This window comes from Gracilinanus agilis, chromosome 2 (genome assembly GCF_016433145.1).
Source record: "Gracilinanus agilis isolate LMUSP501 chromosome 2, AgileGrace, whole genome shotgun sequence".
Classification (NCBI taxonomy): domain Eukaryota; kingdom Metazoa; phylum Chordata; class Mammalia; order Didelphimorphia; family Didelphidae; genus Gracilinanus; species Gracilinanus agilis.
In genome coordinates, this window is record NC_058131.1 from 128,412,750 (window position 1) to 128,431,302 (window position 18,553).

At 34.9% G+C, this 18,553-nt stretch overlaps 1 protein-coding gene across 4 annotated transcripts in view; it reads left to right on the forward strand.

The window, feature by feature from the left end:
• The window catches only part of PLCB4 (phospholipase C beta 4), a 160,435-nt gene that overhangs the window by 16,955 nt on the left and 124,927 nt on the right, over nucleotides 1-18,553 (forward strand). For all 4 annotated transcript variants that reach the window (XM_044663402.1, XM_044663405.1, XM_044663403.1 and 1 more), the window contains exons 2-4: nucleotides 8,438-8,518; nucleotides 9,215-9,274; nucleotides 10,647-10,790. In XM_044663402.1, coding sequence (XP_044519337.1) covers nucleotides 8,438-8,518; nucleotides 9,215-9,274; nucleotides 10,647-10,790 — 285 coding nt within the window. The remainder of the gene's footprint in view (nucleotides 1-8,437; nucleotides 8,519-9,214; nucleotides 9,275-10,646; nucleotides 10,791-18,553) is intronic.

Consider the following 18,553-nt stretch of genomic DNA (forward strand, 5'->3'; position numbering starts at 1 on the left):
ATTACTTGACTAAGACTTTATATTTCTTAGTAGCATTTTCTTAAGAATTATTTTTATAATAAATTTTTACTAATTCTAGAGTACATGTTGATACAGTAGTCCCTCACTATACTATGGTTCACTTTTTGAGCCTTCACTATATTGCGGGTTAAAAAAAAAATCTAATTCTGTATTGCAGAGTTACATTTCTCACTACACACAACTGGCTGATGGAATGAAAGACAACCAACCACAGTACTGTGTTCTGTATCCTTGGTGCTGACTGACTCAGTAAATGTAGGTTAATAAGAGTGTGGAAAACATATTTATAGGAGAGTGAGAGGGGTTTATAAAACCTTAAAATAATATTTTATATTTAATATATATTATATATATATATTTATATAATAAAATTTATAAATAATAAAATAAATAAAGTGCCACTACTTTGTGGATTTTCATCTATCACAGGGGTCTCTGGAACATAACTCCTGTGAGAGGTGAGGGATCACTGTATTATTTTTCAGTATTCATTCTCTGATATTTTGTAATCTGTATTTTCCATCTTCTTCCCACTTTTTCTCCCTCCCCAAGAAGGCAGGTATTATAACATTAATTGTACATATATTAGCATATAGTACATATTTCCATGTTTATCATGTTATGAATGAAAGAATGTTTCAAATGACCAGAGATAGTGGTAGAGTAACACAGAAATTCTTTGGTTTCTCCAATTCATGAAATATGATGTTTTAATTGATTAAAATCATATGTAATAATATAATTCATTGCATTAATATTTACTGGAAATCTATTGTGTTCATTTAGGTGACTTTCCCATAAACTTTATTGAGGCTGTATTTATTATGATCCTATTTTCTCTATGAGAGACCAGCTTCACAATCAGAAAGACCTGGGTTCAAGTTTTATCTCTAACTCATTTAGGCTCTACAGTTCTGGGCCAAATCACTTAAATTCTCTGTGTTCCCAGGCAACTATCTAAAACTATGAATTTCTGAACAGCTGTTAATCTCCATTTTAGCAAGAACAAACCCTCCAAGAACCACCACCACCCAACACAAATACCCTGAAATAGCTTATAATCTAGACAAAGAGATAAAGACTTGAGTATAAGAAAAGTAAAAACAAAAAACAAAAAACACCTTATTACTCATGTAAAAGCTACAGTTAAGTACTATAAAATCATAGGAGAAAGAAAAATAGCTGGGGGCTTCGATGATTATTGAAAACTTCATAGTAAATCTACAGTGTTTCTAAAGATTGACAAGATTTAGTTCTTTAACAAGAGTTAAACTCTTAGAACTTTCTTTTTGAAACAATGTGGCAGTAATCTAAAGAGTATGAAAGTTTGACTCAGGAAAGAGAGAAGTTCAAGTTCTGCCCTCCAGCCTTAGCAATTGTGTGACCATGGACATTTCAATTTGGAGACTCATCTGTGAATTGAGGAAAATGATAATACCTACATGCTTATAGTCAGAAGTAATTGATACACACACATATAGATATGCTATTTATTATATATGTTGTAGGTATGCATGTATGAACACACACACACATATATATATACTGTGAATTTTGCTATATAATTATAAAATATGCAAGCATATATAATACATATGCACATATATAAAATGCAGTACACAGTGATTTGCAAACATTTAAGAATTATATGCATGTCATCTATTATTATTAATAATTATTATTTTTATTCTGCTCCAATTTTTATATCCAATTCAATAAATACTTGTTTTGCCCTCACTTGCTTTTTTTTTTTACTTTGGAAACAGGATATTTCATATAGTGTGCCTAAGAGACTATGTTCTGAGAGTTTGGTTTAATTAAAAACTTTTTAAAATAAAAAATGATTTTTAGCTAGTGCACAGTTATCTCAAGTAACTGTACGAATCTCTTCTGCCTCTTTCAAAGACTTATTTGTATTGTTATTTTTCAATAGGAAGAAATCTATAACCATAACCAATGAAATTTATTTTTTTTTGCTTCATTTGGCAAAAAATCATCCCTGTTCTTCAAGTAAATGATTCTTTTATATTCTTTCCTTATCTTAACTTCTAAAGCAAAAAATGGCTTACTTTTTAAAGAACGTGACTGCTTAGCTTGTTCGAGTTTGTCATGACTGACCACCCACTCCCTCTCTTAAAGACTTGTTTTGCTGACCTTTCTTTCCTCCTGTCTGAGTATGTAACTGCTGAATACCTTGGGAGATCATTTCTCGAAGTGCTCTGGCAAGTGTCAGGGAGCCTCTTATAAGAGCCCTGTCTTACAACATGAGTGCCCTCTCAGAGTTGGAGGATTCAATATGCCCGTCTGTCTGTCTGTCTGTCTGTCTGTCTGTCTGTCTGTCTCTCTCTCTCACACACACACACACACACACACACACACACACACCCCGAGTCTGTCTGTCTGTCTGTCTATCCCATATACATAGTTTTGTATATGGCACAATCAGATCTCAAAGTGATTGATTAACATTGAAACATAGACTTAATCATTTAACTTAAGGTGAAATAATTGAAGTCCTACAGGAATACAATGACTGTTTCTATTCTCATTAGTTCCTGAGAGTTCTCCTACAGTCTTCCCAGACTTTCAGGTCAAATGTTTTTATTCAGGCAACACATTGAAAACAAGTTCTGTCCACAAAGGACTCTGGGCAAATAGACAAAAAGTTCTTGGCAACACTGAAGGCGGAACCTTAAACTTCTCCAACAAAAGAGAAGAAAAGAATCATAAAGTATTCATAAATGGCAAGTACCCAACTTAGAAATGGCATGTCTTAGATCTATTCTCTGTAGACCCTCCTAATCCTATATCCCTTCTAAAGCCACCTCAAACTCAAAGTAGAGATGAACTGAACAAATTCTGATTCCACAATTGGAAATTCAGTAAAAGAAACTTGACTTAAGTTTGAAAGCTTTTCTGAGCATAGTGATAGCCACATGGCCAGTTTTAGGTTCATTAACATAACAATAAAGTTTGCCTAGATTCATGTTTTGTTCCATTTTGTGATAGTTCTTATAATGTGTTCCAAATAAGATCATTTATAAAGATGAAAAAGTTTTTGTTTATTTTCTGGAGTAAAATTAAGATGGTTAAGTTGCCTTTAAATTTCATCTCAAAGTCATATTCTCTCATTCTCGTATTTACTGCTGAAATCAGTATTTAAGCTCCCATGATGAACAATTATTGAGGGAAGAAATTCTATGATTTATATTTCCAAACTAAATTTTTAACACTTTGGGCTTTGAATCTTTGAAGTGTAAAACTTGGTTCCACCTCTATCATATACATTTCAACCAATGTTTATTACCTACCACTATATGTGAATGGTATTTCTCAAGACAAATGAAAGCCCCTACTCTCAAAGAGTTTATATTGTAAAGCTGCTTAGCAAATGCTTGTTAGTTGTTTGATTCTACAGAATTTAGATGACAATATATACTTAGGCCCAAAACACTGTGTGTGTGGGATATGATGTCCAAAACCACTGGAGCTGAGCTTCTTCAATCTGTGCTGTTATTATACCCAGACTTGCCCCTGGAAAGTTTTGAAAGGTACCCGGGCATGAGTCATCATTACTCTTCTGCTGACAATTGCATTGTGTTTTCCTAAATTAAAGCTATGGTTCTGAAAGAAAAGAAATAGTGATAGAAAATAAAGTGTCTAAATTGCCTCAGGCTGAATAAAGAATAAATCTTTCCTCAATTGTAATTTGTAGACAAGTACCTATTCTTCCTATTTTGGAAACTGGGTGTACAAGTATATTTTTGTATAACTACTCTGTTGGCATTCTAAGAGCAAAAATTGGCATTCAGCAATTCCTTTAAAAAATGGTTTTCTGTGAGCTTTAGGAATTGGTTAACATTATTTGAGGCATCAGGGTGCAAAAGTTATTATTCCCTAAAAGGGAAAGAGTGCTGAATAAAGAGTTTAGCAATGTAGCTTCTAGTCACCACTCTTCTACTGACTTCTGTTGCGATTACTATAAACAGAAACTGTTGAATTTCTTGTTGTTTTCTTGGCAAATTTACTATAGTGGTTTGCCATTGCCTTCTCTAGCTCATTTTTTACAGATGAGGAAACTGAGGCAAATAGTTTTGAGTGACCTACCTAGCATTAGTAAACCTAGCCTACTAATAACACAATTAGTAAGTGCCTGAAGTGAGATTTTAACTCAGGAAGATGAGTCTTTGTGACTCCAGCTCCAGCACTCTATCTACTGCATCACCTAGCTGCTGGTATAAAAAGGAGCTTCTGATTATATTCTCTAAGACCTTTCTGCTCAAAATGGTATAGCTGTGATAAATGGTGATAGCAGGTTGAATTTGAATTTGCAGCCTCCAATAGAAGTTTCAGAAAATTTTCCAACATTACTTACTGCAAAATCTCTAAAAACTAATCTCTAGATAATTTCTTAATATGTAAATATAATAAACTAATTTCTTGCTATAAAAAGGAAAAAATATATTTTCCTTTCAAGCTACTTACTACATGTATTATCTTGGACAAGTCACTTAACCTCTGTGTAGATCTCAATTTCATCTCTTAAATGAGAGAATTAGATTAGATGGTTTCTATGATCTCTTTCTTCTTTTAGTCTATGAAGCTGCTCATCTTCAGAAACAAATATAAATCCTCTGCTTGTAATGCCCTTGGTAATCTCCCCCACTCCTCCCCTTTCCAATCTTTTTATATTTTATATCACCCCTCCCACCCTCTACAGGAAGCTTTTCCCAAGCCCCTTTAATTCTAGTGTCATCACTTTGTTAATAATGCCCTTGTATTATCCTGGGAAGGGCTCAGTTATATATAATTGTATACATGTTGTCTCTCCCATTAGACTGTGAATTCCTTGAAAGCAGTGACTCAGTGCCTGGAATTAAGAAGACCTAATATCAAATTTAGCCTCAGACACTAGCTATGTAACCCTGGACAAGTCAATTAACCTCTCTCTCAGTTTCCTCATCTGAAATATGGGGATAATATCAGTACCTGCCTCCTAGGGTTGTTGTGAGGACCAAATGAGGTAAAAATTGTAAAGTGCTTAGCACAGTGCCTGGTACACAGTAAGTACTATACAGATGTTATCTAGTAGTGGTACTATTTGTGTCCTCAACACCAAGCTCAGCACCTGGCACAGTGTAGGTGTTTAATCAGTGTTAGTTAACTGTCTGACTATGGTCATCTAGCCTTTGCTTAAAGACTTCCAATGAGGGGAGACCCAAGGCAGTCCATTCTACTTATGCACAATACCCATGGTTAGTAAAATTTTTCCAGCATTAAACTCATCTGTTTCTTTACGACTATAATCTATTGTCTTGAGTTCTGTCCTCTGGGTCCAAATATAACATGCTTAAGCCATCTTTAATAAGATGGCCCTTCAAATAACTGGCAGCTATCATGTTCCCTTCTTCCTTCCCCCTGCCCAGCCTACTCCCCTGCACACCATAACCTGCAAAGCCTTCCTTTTAAACCAGGCTAAATATCCCTAGTTCCTTCAGTAACTCATATGGCATAAGTTCCAAGCCTCTTGTAATTCTGTTTGACCTACTCTGGATGTCCTTGACCTTATCATTGCCCTTTCCAGACTGTGTTGTCCAAACCTGAGAATAATAAGCAGTCTGTAGTACTCTAGAAGTGATCTTACCAGGACAGAATCCAGTGGGACCAACACTTCCTATTACTATAAACTGATTTCTTCATTGACTGGCTGTAGTAAGTCTATAGTCATTGTCTAAGTACTAGTCAATGAATGTTCAAACTGCTGTTGCTGTTATATAGCAATATATAGATGGAATTGGAAGGTTGCTAAGACATACTGTAAGAGAAGTCAAAAGGATGGGGCATAGCTTGATGTCCTCTTTATTATGCACTAACCAAGTAGATATTATCAATGTCTCCAATAGCTATTGCAAAATCATAGAACATTTTACTATTAAACATCCTATATTTAATTAGCTGGTTCATTATAGAAATGTATAGCTATTTTGATTTGATAATTAGAGAAGTTTTCTGAGATATGTGAACAGCATTACTATCCCAGAAATATTACCTGAAAATTGTATGTTTTCTTTTCTAACCTTCAACTTAGGATCACAGTGATGCTACCAGAGGCACTGAATTTTATTGGTGGGAGAAAAGGAAACAATGTATTAAAATACACTTGATCTCATTTCCCAGTCATATGTACCTTAGTACTGACTCATACATTGAAGAGTATTGCTTTTTTTTCCATTTCATGGAAACAGAACTTTCTTCTTATTTGTTTTTAAGTCAATAAAGGGATATGAGTTAAATTAATTGTTCAATTCTTAAACTATTCTTTTTTTAATAAAGTTTATTATCTGGCAAATAGAACTACATGACTAAGATTTTCTACCTGCTCAAAAGTCCCACGTTCACAGCTGCTCTCACAGGAAAAGAAGAGAGCTAGACGTGGAACTCCACTCAATTTATATCCTGTCTACATCAGCACGTAATGACAGGAAGTGAGTAGAGTGCTGGGAGTAGTAGTTTTGCTAGGGATCAAATTACACAGGGAGTGGATCTCGGGTAGTAGCAATGGCTCTAATATATAACTGGAGAAACTTAGCAAAGATTTTTTTAACATTTGAAATGAGGTGATCCTTGCAAGAATTTGGTTCTTTTTGCTGATGCCAAACAATCACAACTTACTTCATTTAATTTTTCCTGGTGTAAAATATTTCAATGTTGATACAGAGATAGTTGTGGGCCTCCAAGTACTTTGGAGAGATTTAATCAAATGATTCTGATTCTTCCATTAAGATGTTTTCTATCATGTTGTTAACTGAGAAATACATGCATAGAAAAAGAATATCACTATCTTCAGTTGGATCTCTTCTAATTCAGTCTTTAGCTAGTTATCTACACAGTGTTAAAAACTATTTTTCTTTTTAGCCACATAGTAATACTCTACAATTTTTGTACTACAAATCTCTGACACAGGATTTAAATTGATAAAGGATAGATATCTTTTAGGACTTAGTAAGTTGATTGATATAACTAAGGATTTAAGTGGTATTTAAATCTCTATAATTGCAATTTATTTTAATTTACTGGCTTACATCACATTTTCTTGACTGGGTTCTTACTGATGACATTACAGTAACACAGAAAAATTCTTTAAGAAAGAAAAAACAAAAGACAAACACCCCTCCCCCCAAAAAATCCAAGTATATTTGTTGGAATATTGGTACCAGGTCTTAGAGCAGCACAAACAGTGTACAAATGACCTGTATATCATTTCCAGAGCATATGTCTTTTGAAAGCAGTTTTCTGTAATCTTCCAGAATGGTGATGCTTTTCAACTAGAAAACATTCTTCCCATTCGCATTCAGAGCTATGATTACTAACTGTGTTTCCCTGCATCTTATTTTTCCCCTGTTTATCCTTCTCTTTCTCTCCTTTCAGTCTTTCCCTGTTTACAAATGTTTTTGCTTGTTACTGCCTCCCTGAGTTCACCCTCTCTTTTGTCTATCTTTTTTGTTCCCCTTCTACTTTTTGCTTCCCTATTGGGTAAGATAGATTTCTATACCCAATTGAGTGTGGATATTATTCCCACTTTATGCCAATTCTGATGAGAGTAAGTTTCAAGCATTGTCTGCCATCCCACTCTTATCTCCCCTTCTACTGTATTGATTCTTACATGCCTCTTCATGTGAGATATTTTACCTCCAATTTTCTCTCATCTTCTTTCCCAGTGTATTACTTTTTCTTATCCCTTGAATTTTTTTCTTTTGAAATATCTTCCTATCACATTTAACTTACTCCCTGCTCTCTGACTATATATGTTCTTTTCATTGCCCTAATATTAATGAGTTAGAAGAAATTCTTGATGTTAGCCATCTTACCCTACTAACCTAGATTCAGATTTTGACTCTAATTCCAAACAAGACACAGATGAAAAGAGAAAAATTCAATCAATCATCTGTGTGCATTTATTTAACACCAAGTTATATAGAGCAAACACTGGGATGATTGGTTGAATTTTTTAAATGACTGGTTTGGTGCTATATAAATATGGGCCAAGATCTGCCAATAGGTAAGCAAAGAAAGAAGTTTAATGAATGACAGATTCTAATGTGTCATCCTAGTTTTTTATGCCTTTGGTAACATCATTAAACTTTGTACCCTGCATCTGAATACTAGTAATGCCCCTCATAAAAGATGTGGGAAATGGAAAATGGCCCATATTTATTCCAAATATATTCATTTGGTTCAAATAAAGAATAAATGGTAATTATGTTTTACTTTTATTTTAAGATTTAATTTTAATTTAACTTTATTTCTATGTTTATAAGAACTTAATACAGAATATTAGTTTAAATTATACTTATACTTGTGTAAAGTTGATAAAAGTGAAATAATTCATAAACCATAATAAATTTCTCTTCAACAGGAGTCCTTTGTATTTGAACCTAACTGCCTTTTCAAAGTGGATGAATTTGGCTTCTTTTTGACATGGAAAAGTGAAGGAAAGGTAGGGTAAAACAAAAACTACAGATTACCTATAGTAGATTTCACAGCTAGTTTTTAAATCCTTTCACTCAGGGATAAACCAAGACAACAATTGCTTGATATATGTGCCAAATGGGATGTTAAGAGCCATAGAGTATATATAAGCAAAAAAGTAATACCTGCCCTCAAGGAGAAAACATATTCTAATGAGGGAAGACAACATATAAAAGGCAGCTACACAGTGGGAGAGGAGGAGGTTGAAGGGTATGGTGGCAAACTAAAAAGTAAAACATGGCTGTTCCTTTCCACAAAATGGAGGTTCCAAGAAGAATTTACCAATGGGAAATGGGAACCACTTAGGCCAAGGGAAAAGAGAAGGTGATAAGACTATGCCTACACAAAAGTTAAGGGAACTTAACTTCCCTTAACCTGAGTCTTGATTTCAGATTGTAAAATACATGAAAGTCTTTGCAGTTTAATAGTCATATTGGTTCCTGAAATGGAAAATTGTGTTTCTTGATTATTTCAGGTATCAGAAAAATATAATTGTCATTCATTTCTATTACCTCTTCCTTTCACATTAGTCCAACATTATCAAAAAATCATCATTGTTAGTAACTACTTGTTGAATACCTACTATCTAAATGTTAGATGAATTTTATTCAGAACACACATTGCTAGAACTCAAGCTCATTTTTGCATTTCTCTTTGCTTTCAGGAAGGACAGGTATTGGAGTGTTCCCTGATTAACAGCATTCGTTTTGGACCTGTACCAAAGGTAATTTATGAATATTTTATGCTATTCTTTTAAACAAATAGTGCTTCATTTGGGAAGTAACTGTGGTTTAAATGCATCAGCCATTTACCATGGCGGGAAAATAACACATTTTGGAAATTATATAACCTTTATGATTTGGTTCATTTTAAATTTATTATTCATTGCTGTATCAGAAGCTTGTTTGTCTATTTAAAAAGGGGATCCCTTGGGTATTTCAGGAGCTGTTTCACTTCTTTAAATGTCTTTTCTGGTCATTTTCTGTTCATCATCCAAGATACTTTTCCTTTAACTGGAAAATGAATTTGACAGCTAGTTTACCTACCCCCTTTTTTTGGTTTGGCAGAATAATTCACTCCTGGACTGTAGTTGAAAGAGAAATTGAAATGGCTTATATAATTCCCTGTCTGAGCACCTGCACACTAAAACATGTTGACTTACTTTAAAGGCTAGAATATGTTGCCTTGCTTTTGAGGGGAGAATGATAGCGACTGTAAAACTGCTCACTTTCCTAGGCTGGATAATGGATATGTTTGAATAAAAATTGTTTTCATCAATATGGAGATCATAAAAGAAACCTTTTTCTTTTATAATATTTCAGTTTTTTCACAAAAGCACAAGGTACTTAACCCCTTCTCCATAACTGATAGTTGGGTAGAGATATGACGTCAATCCAAACTCTATAAACATTTTTATCTTTGAATGGATTCAGGGACCCTATTATATTCCTGTAAATTGGGATGTGCTCTTAACTTTTCTAGTTTCTTTAGGAATATTAAACCTTTCTATTGCTTTACTTAATTCTAATTTAAAGAAACCATAACTTTTGAAGACAAAGAAAAAATCATCCTGTTTCTTGGGCTATGACATAAATTTTAATCTCTCTTGAATTAATAGAGATAATCTGTTGTGGTAAATTGACAGACATTAACTAGGATCACTTAGGCGATACAATTGCAGTATTTCATAGGGGCAGATTTTAAAAGATATGGACATAGGTAAACTTTATTCAAATGCTCAGCTATTCATCCATGTTGGCATTAAACCCAAAGATGAATAAGGGAAAGGAAGAGACCGTCCCTAATGTCAGGTAGATACTCGCCCCTGCTTTCCAAAGTCAAGAATATTGCCCTATGATAGTGATCACCTGTATCTTATTTGGATTGTCAGTACAGTCTTTGGTTATTAAAATATAAGAAAAACATAAATTTTCAGGAAAGTCCCCCCCAGAGAATGGTTCATTCCCCCCTATTGGAGTTGTTCTAACTAAGTATGCATGGCATTTACCACATCATGCATGTTATTTAAACCTTTTGGACATATTTCATTGTTCCCTAAGTACTGTGCCATCTAATTAGTTTTCTTTATGGAACAGGATCCTAAAATACTAGCAGCTCTTGAGGCTTTTGGAAAATCAGAGAGTGATCTGGAGGGGAGGATAGTTTGTGTCTGCAGTGGCACTGACTTGGTGAATATCAGCTTCACTTATATGGTGGCAGAAAATCCTGAAGTTGCTAAGGTATGATGCCTTTAAAAATATCTATATCTATATGTATTTATTTTTATATATACTTGTGAATTTCTTTTCCTTTGCTGGTATGTTTTTATAATAAATCAACATGAAGAAACACTGTTTTAATGTATGGTTCACACAATTAGGGCAAATCACTAAATCTCTCTGGATTTCACTTCCTCATCTGTAAAATATGGGATTTATCCTAAATAATAGCTTCCTGTTCTAAATCTTGTGAATTCATGCCCATTAAGTGTTGGTGTTCTACAAGGCTATATCCTGGACCCTCTTCTTCCCCATCTATACTTTATCACTTGGTGACCTCAAATCTGTTCTCACAGGTTCAGTTATCATCTCTGTGTTACTTATTTTTCAGTTCTATTTCTCCAGCTCTAACTTGACTCCTAACATTGGGACTCACATCTCTAATTGCCTATTAGACTTCTCAAAATGGATATCCCATGAACATCTTAAACTCAACATGTCCAAAACTGAGCTTGTTATCTTTTCCCTAAAATTTTACTACTTCTGAATTGCTCTATTACTGTTGGTGGATACCATCATCCTCCAAGGGGCCCCTAAATGTACAACCTAGATGCTATCCTTAATTCTTAACTTTCTTGCCTGCCAATATCCAATCTATTTCCAAGGCCTATAGATTTGACCTTCTAGACACATCTCATTCACAGCAACTCTTCTCCTTTGGCACTGTCACCAACCTGACATAGACATGTCTGGGCTATTTCACTTGCCTCCATATTGATCTCCCTGCTTTCAGTTTCTCTCCTTTCCCATTCATCATCCAGTTGGTTGACCACTTTATCTAACTAAAATACAAGTTTAACCATGTTTTCCCCGTTCATTAAATTCTAATGACTTCCTATTGTCTCTCCCATCAAATATAAAATATTCTTTGGCTTTTAAAGACCTTTATAATCTCGCACCCTTCTACCTTTCTAATCTTTTTATATCTAATTCTTCTTTGCACTTTCTGTGATCCAGTGAAACTCACCTCTTTGATGTTCCATTAACAAGACATTCCATCTCCTTACTCCAGACCTTTTTACTGGCTATTTTCCTTACTTGATCTCCATCTTCTGGCTCCTTGGATTTCCTTGAAATTCCAGCTAAAATCCTTCTTCAAGAAGCATTTCCCAATCTGTCCAAATTCTCATGCCTATACTCTGTTGATTATCTCCAAATTACCTTATATGTAGCTTGTTTGTGCATAGCTTTGTGCTTATCGTTTCTCCTATTAGACTGTGAGTCCCTTGAGATCAGGGACTGTTTTTGCCTTTTTTTCCCCTGTCTCTTCCTCCCTAACTTTTTTTGTTATTATCCTGATATTCTCTGATCTATGGGCTCAGGTCCATTATAATCATGTTTAAGGCTCCCATTTTCAAATAAGATAGCATATATAAAAATCAGTTAGCATAGTGCCTCACACATAGTAGAAGAATTATAAATACTTATTCTCTTCTCATTACTTAATATATTTATGCAGTGAACTGAGTCTCCAAAGATCCAGGAGCCTGACATTCAGTGACCTTTTCATTTTTCCCCCAGGACTAATATAGGAAAGATTAAAGAACTCACAGAGTCATTAAAGCTAAAAAAGTGCTCAGAAATTATATATTTATTTCACTTGGCTCATAATATTCCATTACATTCATACAGTATAATCAGTCCCCAGTTGGGTGGGAGAATATTTATTTTATTATCAATCCTATGGAGTACTTGTTGGGTGACCTGTCCAAGGTCATAAAGGTAGAGATGATAGTCATCAATAGAATCTCAAACCCTATATAGTAACTGGTATTCAGATAGTGGGCATTTTTTTTGGTTGTTTATGCTATCAGTTAATGATGATTTAATGTACTGCAAAGAAGTCTAGTTGAGTACTCTTTCTACCACATCATGATGCTTTGGGGGTGAGTATAGTTTGAGTGCTGAAGTTAGTAAAGGGCAGTTAAGCTTTTTTAAAAAGTGGTTTACTTTTGCAAAGCTTTTTTCAAGTAAAGTATCATTAATAGGACACATTTTGCTGAAACCAGAATTCCTCTGCTTAGGATGCTGCACATACTTTGAATGGTTTGCTTAACCCTGTGGCTCTAAAAAAGAATTTGTGCAAGGACACAGCTTTCTTCCTTTATACAGTTAAATTTTGCATGTTTCTAAAGATGATGCATTGTTCCTTCTTTCTGCAGTTATGCTACACACATCTTTCCACTCAGTCATTGTCATAGCAACATTTATATTTTCAAATTGACCACTTACAGAATACTATATATATAATCAAGGTTTAAATTATGTGGTATATCAACCTTAGGAAAGTTAGCTTGTGTTTGTTGTTCAGTTGTGCCTGATGCTTTTTTTAACATTTTTATTTTCTCAATTATTTGTATTAATTTTTAACATGTTTTCTGAAATTGTAAGATTCAAATTATTTCTCTACCTTCTCTCTTCCATTCCTCAGAAGCAATTTGATCTGTAATACACATGTGATTATGCTAAACATATTTACATATTAGTCATGTTGAAAGAGAATACTCATATAAAATCAAAACCTCCGTATGAAAATACACAAATAAGACAAAAAAAAAATAAAAACGGTGTGCTTCAATCAGCATTCAGATAACATCAATTCTTTCTCTGGATGTGGATAGCATTCTTTGTCAAGTCTTTCAGAATTGTCTTGGGTCATTGCATTGCGGAGAACAGCTAAGTCTTTCACAGTCAAACGATATTGTCATTACTGTGTACAATGCCCTCCTGGTTCAGCTTACTTCATTCTGTATCAGTTCATGTAGATCTTTTCAGGTTTTGCTAAAATCATCCTGCTTTTCATTTTTAATAGTGCCATAGCTTCCATCACAATCATATACCACAGTTGGTTCAGCCATAACCCAACTGATGAACATTACCATAATTTCTAATTCTTTGTTACCACAAAAAGAGCTTCTATAAATAGTTTTGTTTGGATAGGACCATTTCCTTTTTTTCTATCTCATTGGGATACATATTTAGAATTAGGGTTACTGGATCCAAAGATATGCACAATTTTTTAGCCCTTTGGTCATAGTTTCAAATTGCCCTCTAGAATGGTTGGATCGGTTGTGTCTGATACTTCGTGATCCTGTTTGGAGTTTTCTGGACAAATATACTAGAGTTGTTTATGATTTCCTGCTCCAGTTCATTTTATAAAAAAGAAAACTGAGGCAAACAGGGTAAAATGACCTCCTCTGGGTCACATAACTAGGAAGTATCTGAGATCAGATCCGAACTTAGAATGATGAGTCTTACTCCAAGCTTGGTGTTCTATCCAATGTGCTACATAGCTACCCCATTAGGCTGTGTACATTGTTTCAAGCTTACTTACTTTCCTCACTAAAATGCCATCTTATATAAGACATCTTTCCTGATCCCTCTTAATGCTAGCGTCTTCCATCTATTTAATATCTCCAATTTATCTTATACATAACTTATTTGTACATTGTTGTTTATGTGTTATCTTCCCCATGACACTATGAGCTGCTTGAGAGCAAGGGCTGTCTTTTGCACTTCTTTGTTTCCTTAGAACTTATGTCAGTGCCTAACACATAGTACACATTTAATAAATGCTTATTGATAGATAGCAGTGATAAATGTGAGCATTTATAGAACTATAGGATATTAGAAGTTAAAGAGTCTTGGAGATTATCATCTCCATAGGTTCTTAATCTGAGGCCAGTGAACATGTAACGGTATTGCAATATAGTTGTTGTTCCCCTTTGTAATCTTCTTTTTTATTTTATTTTAATCATTAAAACATTATTCTGAGAAAGGGTCTGTAGGCTTGGCAAAGAGGTACATGATATAAACAATGTTAGGAACCCCTGATCTGGTCCATCCTCATTATTTACAGGTGAGAAAATGTGGAAGTTAAGGGTCAGTTGGGACACTAGATTCCCAATTAAATCATGATGCCACACCCTTGAATAAGTACAGCTCTGAGACTGAAAAGAATTATTTTATAATATGATTTCTGTTCTCCTGGGATCTAATTTCTATCAATCCTGGAATATTTTCAGAAACTCAGATATGATAAATAGCTAAACTACTCTATAGAGTCTGAGATTAGTTATATGAGTTCTGTGAAGAGAGAAATCAATCTGAGTTTGAGTAGTTGAAAAAGTGTCATGGGAGAGGTTGAAGAAAGTTCATCAGGTACAGAAATCAGTATGAATAAAGCTTTTTGAATGGAGTGATAAAAAGGCATTCAAGCAAAATGAGCACTGTGAATAGGATGAATAATGGGAAATTTAGTCTGAGTTTCTCATAAGAGGAATAAATTTTAAACCTCAAAGCTGAAGGTGGTGTTGAATTCCTTTTATTCTAGTATTCCAGAAGGGAATGTTCTGCCTAACTTCATACCTAATACAGTGTTTGGGACATAAGGGATACTTACTTAATAAGGTTTGCTGATTAACTGACCAATCAATGCAGGCTCACCCTGCGAAGAAAAATCATTCCACTGTTACTGGACACAGTAACTCATAGTGAATTCCAGGAATGGCATAATTCAAGGAGAGATAGGATGGTCTCCAATTCTATACCTTTGTCAAGCGAAACGTATTCTTTCTCAGTTTTCTTATCTGTAAAAGAGGGATAATTATAACACCTACTTCCAAGGAGGACTGTGAGAATTAATTGAGATAATTGTAAAGCACTTAGCAAAGTTCCTAGATATATTAAGCACTGTATGATATTATTACTATTAATCCACTATACTTTGCCAAATCCAAGCCATCACTTATATTCCTTCATTTTCTTGGAAGGAATTCTTTTTTACCTGTTAAGTTCTTCATTCTCAGTCTCTAAAATGCAGTTCCAATGTGAAGAAAAACTTCCTACCAATAAAAACCCTCTAGAAATGGAGCGGACAACTTTAGGAGGCAGTTTGTCAAAAGCTACATTGGAGTTCTTCAAACAAACTTACATGATCACTTGTCAATGTGTCATAGGAAGGATTCTTTTTCAGGAATGGTTAGGGCTGAATGACCATTGAAACTCTGCTTGTCACCAAAGTATTCATTGACAATCAGGATTTCAACCCACTTTCTCTGAATCCAAGTCCAAATGGTCTTTCCATTATACCTAACTATTAATGTTTCTATTAACTCTCTCAATACAGCAATTTATACATATACATTAAAGTTTAAACGTAAACTTTAATGTTTGAGGCTTCATGATCACAACTTGGTGTAATGAGTTTCCAGTCAACTAAAATCCTAAGTTTTTTTTTTTATTTTGGGTCCCCCCACCCCTAACATGTGAACTGCTTCTAAACTGAAACTCCATGGATTGCTTGTAGAAAAGATGAAATGATGGTGATACTGATCCCTCCCACTACCATCAAAGTGTCCAAATGTAGCACGTACTACTTCTTATATAAATTTATTCTAGGTATAATTACCACCCAGGAGAGAGGCAGCAGGAGTAGATAAAGGGTTGGACTTAAAGCCAAGAAAACCAGGGTTCAAGTTATACCTTAAAAACTTACTGGATATGATCCTGGCTACCTCCCAAAATCATAAGCATTTGTCTAAGACTGAATTTGCATTGGTAATTGCTTTTAAGTCCCAGTTCCTGGGAAGCTGAGCAATGGGAATTCCTTGACTTGCAGAGTTCTCTACTATAGTAGGGTTAAAAACCAGCAGGGTATCCAAGCTATGTCCATCATCAGTTTAGTATTATATTGCCAGCAGGATGTTACCAAGCTAAGGATGGTTGAACCTACCAAATATATAAAAAAGCATAGCAAGTCAAAGGTTTCTGTCAGTCAGAATTGGGGATAGGACCATAAGTGGCTTCCAGGGGAGTTCAGTTGGTTCTTAGTCATGTCTGATTCATTGTGGTTTCATTTGTTTTTTTTGTTTTTTTTTTTTTTTGGCAAAGATACTAGAGTGGTTTACCTTTTTCTTCCCAAGCTCATTTTACAGATAAGAAAATGGAGACAAATAGTGGTAAGTGACTTGCCCAGGGTCACACAGCTAGTAAATGTCTGGGACCAAATTTGAATTCAGAAATATGAGTCTTCCTGACTCTAGGTCCTGTGCTCTGTCCACTGAGCCACCAAGCTGCCCTAAACAGGGAGACTGAGTCACCCCCCAATAAAATAAATAACATGATGATTGATAGAAATAGATAAAGATAATAAATGAGTTAACAGAAGCTGAGAGATAAATAGACATTAATAAATTAATTAATAAGTAAGCACATAGATAATTGGATAATAATTTGCCAAGAAAATGCCAACTTATATTAGTAGAAGGAATTCTCATGAATCTAGGACATCCCCGTATCAGTGCAATCACTGCCTTATATTTATTACTTAGTTATCAATGATATATTGTAAATCCCTTTACTTAAAACTAAAAGAAGGGGGCAGCTGGGTAGCTCAGTGGATTGAGAGTCAGGCCTAGAGATGAGAGGTCCTAGGTTCAAATCTGGCCTCAGCCACTTCCCAGCTGTGTGACCTTGGGCAAGTCACTCGACCCCCCATTGCCCACCCTTACCACTCTTCCACCTATGAGCCAATACACAGAAGTTAAGGGTTTAAAAAAATAAAAAAAAAAATAAAAGGGAATCTCATGTTACAGTTATCCAAATGAGATACTTTGTTATAACTTCCCAACTCTTTTAGAGATAAATTTTTTTTAAAAACTCAAATGTTAATAGTAATATCTAACTGATTTCACCTGTTCGACCCATGATTGCCACCTACTTTCCACTTCTATAAAGAAGGCTCTTTTTATATCTTTATATATCCTTTGCGTTTCATTTTCCTGAGTACAGAAGGGGAATCTTGATCACTTTTCCCTTGTTCATTTAGGTGCTATGATCAAGCAAAATGCTATTATCAAGCCTCAGGGTTTCTCAAAAAAGAGGTGACAAATAAATACACATTATCATTTTGTTTACATCACTTGTGACAATGGAAATGCTTGTGCTTTCACTGTTCAGATAGCGAGTGGGTACAAAAGATACCTTATTATTTGATATTTGTTCCCTTTTATTCATCTGCTTGGATTTTTGAAACAGATTCTGTGTGTGTGTACATTTACATATGTGTGTATAGAAACACTTAAATGCATATATATAGAGACAGTTCTTTATTAATGTAAAATTGGATTATGCAAATCTGACTTCACATAAAGAATTCTGGATGAAATCTGCATTCCAAAAAAACCCTTATATTAACATTACAGTATAGTGCTGTGTGCTTTTTTCTATTCCTGCCCATTGGCTGGGCACTCCACAGCTGGCCACCCCCTCCTACCCACTCAGAAAAACTAAAAAAACCCTTCTCCAATAAAATGTAAAAGGACCAGCATTGAGAGAGAAAGTCTTCGCCCCATTCCACCCACCATCTGTTTTTTGTGTTCATGTCTAGTCCCCTGTATCTGCCCCCAAACTTTGTTCTTCTTGTTTCCAACCAGCCCCCCAAATAGCTGGATCCAGCCCCTGCCTGTTCCTTCTCTTCTCCTCTCTCTTTTTTATCCCTGGCACCAGAACTATGTGTTGGGTCCTTCTTTCCATGGGCCAGTGGCCTCCTTCCTCCCTGACTCCCATCCCCCTGTCCATGGACAAATTCATATAATTCAATCCATAAAAATTATTTTTAAGTAGAAGACTACCAGAATTTACCACTGGCTGGGTGTCTCTCTCTCTCTCTCTCTCTCTCTCTCTCTCTCTCTCTCTCTCTCTCTCTCTCTCTCTCTCTCTCT